General features: G+C 40.5%; 1 protein-coding gene across 2 annotated transcripts; it reads left to right on the forward strand.

Annotated features, from left to right (window-relative positions):
- Window positions 1-2: 2 nt before the first annotated feature.
- RB195_017699 (uncharacterized protein) lies at window positions 3-9478 on the forward strand (the record flags this gene model as incomplete). 2 transcript variants are annotated; one of them, XM_064184805.1, is made up of 15 exons in its annotated part: window positions 3-30; window positions 215-247; window positions 327-355; window positions 463-578; window positions 637-740; window positions 1800-1900; window positions 2369-2468; window positions 2677-2840; window positions 3342-3461; window positions 3556-3652; window positions 4445-4579; window positions 4678-4815; window positions 4870-4897; window positions 5165-5268; window positions 6537-6568. In XM_064184805.1, the coding sequence occupies 15 exons, from the start codon at window positions 3-5 to the stop codon at window positions 6566-6568; spliced, it is 1329 nt and encodes a 442-aa protein (XP_064040685.1). The 2 variants fall into 2 exon arrangements, with proteins under 2 accessions (XP_064040685.1, XP_064040686.1); XM_064184804.1 differs by lacking the exons at window positions 3-30; window positions 6537-6568 and adding an exon at window positions 9349-9478 and having other exon boundaries at window positions 215-355; window positions 4678-4897; window positions 5165-5242.
- Between the last annotated feature and the right edge of the window lie 56 nt (window positions 9479-9534).

Genomic DNA, 9534 nt, shown 5'->3' on the forward strand with positions numbered 1-9534 from the left:
AAATGCGATTTGCTCTAACATGCATTAACGGTGAGAAACTTGTTGATGTTGGGCGTACCTTTTGATTGATCGTTGGTAAGTGGAAATATTGGTATCTCTTCGTAAAATATTGCCGATAAGAGGCGCCTTGCTTCCATTCATGTTTCCATTCCCTTTTTCACGACAAACACCGAACTCCCCTCATTCTCTTTTTTTTCTAAAGAGACAATTTTAGATGATTGCGCTTCTGCTTTTGACTCTTTCGAGAGTTTCTTTCGCTGTCAATGTGCTCTTATGGAGTCCGACGTTTGCCCACAGTCATGTGCTCTTTATGGGAAATATTGCAGATATTTTGGTCAAAGATGGACTTAACGTGGTAAGCTTAGCAAAACATTGTCAGGGTGTTCATAAGAAGTGTTCTGTTTGAAGTAGGTTTATATATTTCACGTATCGTCACGATCCTTGTCAAGCCTTTCAATTTAGACGATATTTTCTCCCCTAATAGACCCTCACGTGAATATCGTAGGACATACATCAGCAGCCCGACAAATTCCCTATCAATCAAAATACAACAATCCAGATGATTGGTTGCAACTGGAGTAAGATTCTCAGGAAGTATCGCAAACATTTGTCATGCTTGTAGATAACAACTTCCAGCATTAAAGGATCCGCTCTCTGGGAGACTCCAAAAATGGAAGGACGTTCCATGAGTATGGATGATTGGGAAAGGTTCATGGCAATCAATCGGAATGTTTGCAAAGGTAATAGACTCACTTTTTTTGGGAACACTAACATTCTTATTGATATTCGGAAGCAGCAATCGTCATGGAGTGGGACTTCAAAAAATTGGGCTTGGTAGAGCAAGAAGCCCAAGAAGCGATTGTGTGACCTTTCTACAGACGAAAACAAGATCTGCCCATTGTTCGTTCATCAGTGAATACAGAAGGTTAACATATTACTGTGTCTCCGATTTTGGACGTCCTCAGTAAGTATTCAGCACAACTGCGGTGTGGACAAATAATAAGGGATAAGGTTTCTATCGTTGAGCAGTCTACTGGGATGCAATCGTCGCGTTCGGTTCAACTCAGAATCGTCGGAGGTTTACGAATGCGTGTTTAGTCTGTAAAAGGCCATATAAAGGTCAAAACACCCTGAAACATGGTGCAGTTGCGTAATCGCCTGCGGTAGAAGCGTTGAGGTGGAACCTATTGTTGCGATCGCGGTTAGGCCTCCGCCAGCTCCACTCAAACTGCAGAGATGGATGGAGATGGCGAAAGCACCACCTCGATCGCAACCGCTAAGTCCGCCGCGCCACTTTCAGCGCAGCGGCCTCCGCAGCTGCACCAGGCTTCAAGTCGTTTTGACCCCACTATAACCCATATGGCTTCTTTGGAGCTGCGCCGCGTTCATTATTTGTTCGGATTGCTTTGATTGACTTATTTTTTTGGAAGAAAATACTACTACACAGTCGAGTCGTCTTCTCTCCAGATTACTTTATTGTGCTGATTCAGTCTACTAGGAATCAATCCTCTCATAGTTTATGGTGACGTAAAAGTAGAGTCTGGAAGTATTCTCATCAGTATTTCTGGTAATACTTTTGGAGTCTGTGGGAAATGCTAGCAAATTCTTCCGATCTAAAGTGCCCATTAATTGTAGATTTGTGTGGTTTCTGCGAAGACAGCAACTGCACATTTTTCTAGAAAGAGAATTGTTGATCTTGCAAGTTTGCATCAACATCACTGGTAGATTTGCCTGAGCTTGCTGAATTTCACCCGTAAAAATTGTGTCAACTACTTGTGTTTTATATAATTTCTTCTAAGGAGTTTCCGAAGACGTTGATATTCTCGATACTCTTCGCAGCTATAAATTCGATGTTGCTCTTCATGAGGCCTACGAGCTCTGCGCAGTTGCCATCCTTGAGGTATGAATGCTAATTATTTTTTTGTGATTTTTTTTCTTTTTTTTTTGACTTTCTGAAACCCTATTTCAGAATTTTACAATTATTATCAAGAGAAAGGCAGGAAACGGTGGGACATTTGTATTAGTAGAACGGCGTCCAGTGCAAATTTATGGCGTTTCTCATTCGCGCGGATTATTCGAAAGACTGTTCCATGTCTGTTTGAAGAATCCCAACTCTATGTAATATCCCAAAAAGAAGTTGTAACGTAAATAGTACTTAAATATGCCGTTGATAGATACAAATTTCTGAAGATTCTTGCACAAACAAGGTTAGATTGGGTGATCACTGGACTTGAACTGTGTGTTTCTGAAATCTCAGAACTATTGTGTTATCCTCCGTTTTAAAACTTTTCCAACTTTGTATAATATGGAAAACAGCTCACATTTCTGATTCTCCTTATATCTTGTTTTTACCAGCAGCTCTATTTAGCTGATTGGCGTTAAAAACACCGTGGTTGTATCAGCCCTCGGAGTTACACCATACATCCAGGAAGTTGCTGGGTTTCCTGCAAACCCTAGTTTTGTGCCAGGTGAGTGCAATTCTGATTATACTACAATCTCTGTCTCGTTTCTTTGCCATTACCGGTGAACGCATCTTAACCTCATATATATATATATATATATATATATATATATATATATATATGTATATATATATATATATATATATATATATATATATATGACTCCTTTTTCTGTATTGCGTTATGAAGGCAAGCCACGAAGTACTTCTTTCAGGAATGCTTACGACGTATACTGATAATATGAATTTTTGGGAGCGTCTAGGCAACTTCAAAATTGCAATTGACATGCACAAGCGCCTCACTGCACAGGAAAGAGATATTTGGAAACTAGCCAATGAAGCTCGTCCTGGGTTTTCCGAATTACGCACTTTGCTCAAGGTTACTTCTGTATATCAATTAGCAGTAGTTTTTAATAGTTGTTTTCACTAGCAGTAACCATGGAATTGAAATGAAAATGTTCTTGAAAAGTCACGGAGGGGATTCTCCTCTAGATAGCGAGGAAGTTAGTAGGTAGAGAAAAAGTAGAGAAAAATACGAAGAACGGGGCTGCTCTATTATTAGTCATCACGGCACATTTTCTTCCTCGAATGGTTGCAGGCCCTATACTTGAAACGCCGCGAATTACCTGTTCTCATCATTCAGGGACTGGATTGTATTAGAAAAATAGATAAATAAGTGCTCCACACAATCATCGCACGAATACCGTAGTTGGGCCTCCTTTTTTTTAAAATAATTGTAGGCACTAAATGAGCAGCTTCCTTTTCAGTCCGAATTCACCATTATCTTGCTTTAGCACTCCTAATTCGAGAGTTTTACGGAGGAGATTTGGTCTCATTGAAGAGTACAAAACAAGCGCTTCCATTTTGTTTTTGTTTATAGGACAAAACTGGGGTTGTACTTATGAATGTCAACGAGTTCACCGAGACACCTCGTCCCACAGCAAACATATTGCGATATATTGGAGGAGCGGCCATATATAAGCCAGAAAAACTAAACGAGGTTTTTTTTTTGTCAATTTCAAGGACTTTTCTTATAAATAATGTCACTTAACTCAACCCTAACAGCAGATTAGTAATCTAATTAACATTTATAGAAAATGAATGCAATTTTGAACGAGCGCCCTATGAACGTCCTGTTTTCACTGGGATCTTTAGCTCAATCAAAGGATATGCCCATGCGATTGAAGCAAGGTGTGTGAACCTACATTCTATGCGCTGAGAACTCCCGTTTCGCCTATGATCCGTTTTAACCAACGCTTTCATCTTTTTTGTCGTTTATCTTCTCTTTTATATCGTCTTTTTCCAAAATTTCCTGACTCGTTTCCAATTAATTGTCGTATAGTTATATGCTGAGTTATATGGTATCATTGTGCTATATTCAAAATGAGGTTATCCCTGTCTGTATCATGTGGACATGCGCATGATAACACTCAAGGGCATTCCTCATGGTGAGCAAAGTGAGCGTATCCGTTGCACTGCTATACCCGCAAGGTACGGGCGTTTACGATGTAGCGTGTCGCCTCTGGTGAGAGGTCATTTATCCAGCGGTAGTATGACGGAGCTACCTATAGCAGTTATAAACAACAGTATGATTGTACGTCGCGTATATTGTAAGGATGAGAAAAACCTATTGCATGTGCTTAGGGTCAGAGTTGTTTGAATATATTTTAAAAAGTTAAAGAATTTCCAAACAAAAGAATGTAAGAAGGAATGAAAGTTGCTGTAACTACTTATGACTTCAGTAAGGTAACTTCTGATTGTGTAGATGCTATTTAATTTGGCAAATCTCCGTGTTTTCTACGGCTACCTTATTTCCTTGGTTTTAACATGTCCGCAATCAGGCAAAGGAAGGTGCAAGAGTCTATTTCCTCAGATTTTTCATTGGATCATATGTGATTGCTGATTTCAGAGTTCCCTCTCAATAGATTTCGTGTAGTTTTTTCCATGACTTTTTAATTTTGTTCACTCCACCTCTGCATTCAGACATAATTGCCGCATTTGCTTCATTCCCTGACGCCACTTTCATATGGAAATACGAGGACGAAAACAATAGTGTTCTTTTTAAAAACTATCCTAATATTCACATAATGAAATGGATACCTCAAATGGAGCTACTTGGTCGGTTTTAAATTTCCATCTTCCCACAGCAACACATGTTCTTTGTTAGTCTTATGCTATTTATATACGTGATATTTTAATTTGCTTCAGTTTTTCAGCTGATAAACGATTGTCGCTTTTTATTACACATGCTGGGATGAACTCTGTGTTGGAAGCAATATTTTGTGGAAAGCCAATGGTGACGATCCCGCTTTTTGTGGATCAAGCTCTCAATGCAAAGAATATGAAACGCCGAGGTTTGGCTGTGGTTGTCGAAAAAGATGAGCTGGATAAGGATACGCTGATTGCAGCTATCCGTCAAACACTTCCGGCCAACAGGTAAGTTATTTGTCATTTCTGAGCATAAGTATGACAGTGAAATGAATTAACGACATAGCAATAATAATAGAAATTCCTTCTTAACAAAGCGAATTTTAGCGTCTACTTTTTCGGACATTCGACTCCCTTGGATTAAGAGATGGTTAAAAGGTGTTAAGAGTGATGTCTAATGTCCTTCTTATAGGACATTAGATTATGAAGCATTTTATAGTGTTACACATTTGTTTGCCTAGAGTCCCACTTTCAGTCATATACGTTGAATTTCAGTTCATATGCACTCAAAGCAGCAAAGGTAGCCAAGTATCTTCGAGGTCGTCCAGATGCTGCTCGAGCCGAGATCGTGCGGTGGGTGAAGTTGGTGGCAGAAGAAGGTAGAATGGACCACCTTGTGCTGGCTTCAAGGGATATGTCGTTTATACAATACTTTTGCTTGGATATTATTGCCTACTTGTTAGCACAGTTTCTAGTTACTTTATTTTTGATATATAGGGTGTTGAAATTTGTCTATTTACGCTGCCGGATTTCAATTGTAAAGCGTAAGACTGAATAAATAATACACACACAAATATACGCCGATGAAATCTTTATTGAGCTCTTCATCTAGCATATCTAAGGCCATTCAACACATGGATGCTTTTCAGATAAGTCAATTTTTTTTCGATCACGAATTTAACACTTATTTTGTACTGCGATGACATTTTTGTGCTATCTGTATGGGTGTGGGTACTCTGTCTCCTACAATTCACCTACCGGAAGGATACTGATTTAGGTGCATAACTGGTGGAAAAAAATGTTTTGTTTCACGATCCAGTTTCCTTATCTGTGAACAAAAATAAAATATTGTGCATGCATTGTGGCGTGTTGAAAATGTGGTCGTTCCGTAACGCGGATGTTTTTTTCTGAGTATTCAACCTATGCGGAGCGAACATTTCTACTTCATTTTCTTGCTTACTCGAGAAATGGGGAAAAATTCGTGAATCAGTGATAATTTTGTTTTCGGACTTACTTCTACTCCCTAATTTCTGTCAATGTCTTTCAAGCTCTTGTTCTTCTGTGGGTGAGTCTGTAGTTGTAAATTGTAATGAGATTGTAAGTAGTAATTTCCTTAGTTAAGGACTAAACTCTTTCTCGAGTTGACTGTGGTTGTATAGTCGATCTGTACTTGTCTGTCGTTCGTTTGTCTTATATTCTGTTGTACCCCATGTGTCTACCGCATTTGTGGCACAAAATCCGCAATCATGCATCACGATCCTAGCATCCGAGGAATTTCAAGTTTGAGATCTCACCGTATAACAACCGTTCATACTTTCTACTTTCTCACTAGTTTTTCACTCAGAAAAAAACTATCAGGATACTCGCATTGTCAGCGTTATCGAGTACGCTCTTCAGGATCTATATCCAATTATCTAAGCGGATGAGGGCGTTCTAGCCGTTAAAATGTTGTGGGATGAAAAATTGTTCAAGACAGATTCATCACAAATTCAATTTTTCATCGATTCAAATTAGATAGTCATCTTAGCACCGGAAATGTAAGCGTAATGGTTGGATCACGCAAAGAGGAAACGTTGTACCGTATTTACGCTAGAAAATCGACCAAACAGTGGGGTGGGATCTTCGATAGCACAATTTATCTATGCAGTCCAAGTGGAAGACAGCGATGGTTTCGCCTGAATCTTAACCGTTAGGGTCGTTTTGAAATATGGCTTGAATAATGACCCGGAAATGTGAGCTGTTTCGTTCTGCATCTCCTTTTTTGATGCGATGAAGTCTTTTTTTTTCTAAGAAAAGTATTTTATCTCACTAGCCGGCAGTAATTCTCCTCGATAAGTCTAAAGGGCTATTCTCCTTAGTATTTCTCCTAGACGAAGCAATGTTTACTGGCAGTGCCACTCATGTCGACAGTCGTTAGCAATGTATTCACTTTTGGAGGTGCAATGAGTAATTTCTGCATTGGAAATGTGACTGGACCTAATGCTGTTAGTGTTGCAATTTCAGATTGATCCTGCCATTGTTTACGAACACAACAGATCAATTCAATGTGTTTGAATCCTAAACATTTCTGGTAGAAACATACAGAGTCGCTGAGTTTGACCGAACTTCCGCGGTGTTTCGAGCAAAGTGCACCCCCCAAAAACAGAACATTTCTTTTATTTCTTTAGCTGCTTTTCTCTTTTGTCTAAAAACACTCAGCTGTGGGAAAATGTGTTTGGGGGCACTCAACTGTGCCCTCACTTCGGGAAGCTGTGTCTTCCTTTTTTCTCTTCGTACCTTTAGCCGGGAAAAATGTAGTTGGAGAGGGCTCCCTGGGTGGCCCTCTTATTTTCCGACGCTCTAACTTACTTTTTTCTCTTAGTAACTTTAGTTTACATGTCATAGATCCTTTAAAGACATCACCCCACGAATCTGAGGTGGTACGGATTTCAGGTGGAGTATTAGTATACGGCGTAGTAGATTATGGGGAAGAGAGTGATTCCGTCCATTTCTTCCTAATTGCCGTAAAAAACGGCCCGGAAGATACTTCCTCGAGCGTTCCGGAGCACTATTTTCTGCAAGGAGTTCGACTGGACCGCCCCAGCCTTGTGCGGCGCCGAATCTTCCGGGCCGTTTTTTACCGCAATTAGGAAGAAATGGACGGAATCACCCTCTTCTCCATAATCTGCTATCCCTTATAAGAATACTCCACCTAAAATCTGCACCACCTCAGATTCGTGGGGTGATGCCTTTAAGCCTTTGAAGACAGCATATCAGGAAACTGACACATGGTGCGGAAACCCAAGGAAAACGTAGAGTTCGTAAACGCAAGGTTGTAAATTACGGAAACGACTATGACCCCGTTGAATTCCTCCTAGTCGTCCTAAAAACGGCGTGGGAACCAATTTAGTTTCTACGAAGTACGTTAGAACGTCCACCCTTGTACACACTCCGCTTCCCTCAGCAGCCCATTCATTGGTTTACTTGAATAAATCTCTGGCCGCTCGCACGTGGGCGCAGCGCGTGCACAAGCGTGGTGCGTTGCAACCGACTTCGTAGGAAAGAACGTCGTCTTTCACCCCGCTCTGTACGACAATAAAGGGAGCCACTCTCGCTCCCCTAGTTTATAACCAGAACTCTACGTTTTTTCTAAGCGCACACTCCACCGCCCCGCTGCGAGCACAGTCGCTTAGGCCATTGTACCGTGTTTCTTGTCGTCTTGGCCTTCTATACGCTGGTAATTCTAGTCTATGTTTGCATGATCTGGAACTGCTGTCTTGTTAGTTTATCGCCGAATGTTTCAAAAATTTTGAAAAATCATGCAGTGATCGTCATTAACACATTTTCACGGTGTGCTTAAATCGTTTGAATCTCAAATCTGGTAAAAACCGGAGATTATCATCATTTCCGTCAGTGCCACCCAAATTTCTGTACGCAATATCTGTATTTGCGAGTGTGCCCTATTCCTCATAGAAAAGCTAAAGCACTTTTATTTACACTACAAAAAAACCCGTTCTACTAGCACTGACTAGAAAGGAAGCTGGCGGCTCTATGAAGGTGGCAGTTAAAATTAAACCTGAACTTGGATCGGTCCATAAAATGAAATATAATAGCTTTTTGTTTGTTTTTTCCTAACATCCTTAAGACGATATTTACACAGAGTTAAAACTACGATTATTACGAGACGTTCTGTCTTAAGTGAAAGGTGCTTCAGCGCTTTTTGTGCCTAACGCCTCTGTGAAGAACGCTTCCAACGGCGAAATTCAGATTACAGACGCCTAGATGATGTAGGTTAGAAACGTTAAACGTTCAAGAATGTTGATGACGTTAGAAAAGATGTAAGAATAGAGTAGGAGCGTTTTTGAGCCCAAACATGAACAAACCTGCATGAGTTTGTGAAAACTCAAATATGACCTATAGTCGGGTCAAAACGACGTGAAGTACGGTGCGGTAACATAGCTATTAGATATGAGGAGGATCTCCGCTAGCATCGTTCGAGTTGGCGATGGTTCCATCTACGTTCCAACCGCTATCTCCACCGTGCCGCTTCGAGCGCAGCTGCGTACGCAACTGCACCCGGTTTCATTTCGTTTTGATTCTACTATAATTCTGTTTCACTATTTCATACGTTGCACTTGCAAATGAAAGAACAGCTGTTTTAGTTGTTTTAAAGGCATCACCCCACGAACTTGAGGAGTATTCGTATACGGCGTGGTAGATTATGGAGGGGAGAGGGTAATTTCGTCCATTTCTTCCTGATTGCCGTAAAAAAAAAACGGCCCGGAAGATGCGACGCGTGCACAAGCCTGGCGCACTCCAATCGAACTCGTTGTAGAAAATAGTGCGCCGGAACGCTCGAAGCCGTATCTTCCGAGCTGTTTTCTACGACAACTAGGAAGAAATGAACGGAATCACCCACCTCCCCATAATCTACGACTAGCTAAGAGATTTCACGAGAGATCTAAAATCTAATTGAACAGATGTACAAATCTAATGACATTTCTTGAAACACAAACACCTCAACCTTTATTCTTTGGCATTTTATCAAGAGTTATGAGACCAGAAGAGCAAAACGTTGTTAATCCTCTTTCTACTGGATTCAAAATATAATAAATGGTGAATTTTGTCGTTCTTCAGGTGGATCCGAAGATGTTTGCATACCATAT

Source organism: Necator americanus, chromosome II, assembly GCF_031761385.1.
Source record: "Necator americanus strain Aroian chromosome II, whole genome shotgun sequence".
Classification (NCBI taxonomy): domain Eukaryota; kingdom Metazoa; phylum Nematoda; class Chromadorea; order Rhabditida; family Ancylostomatidae; genus Necator; species Necator americanus.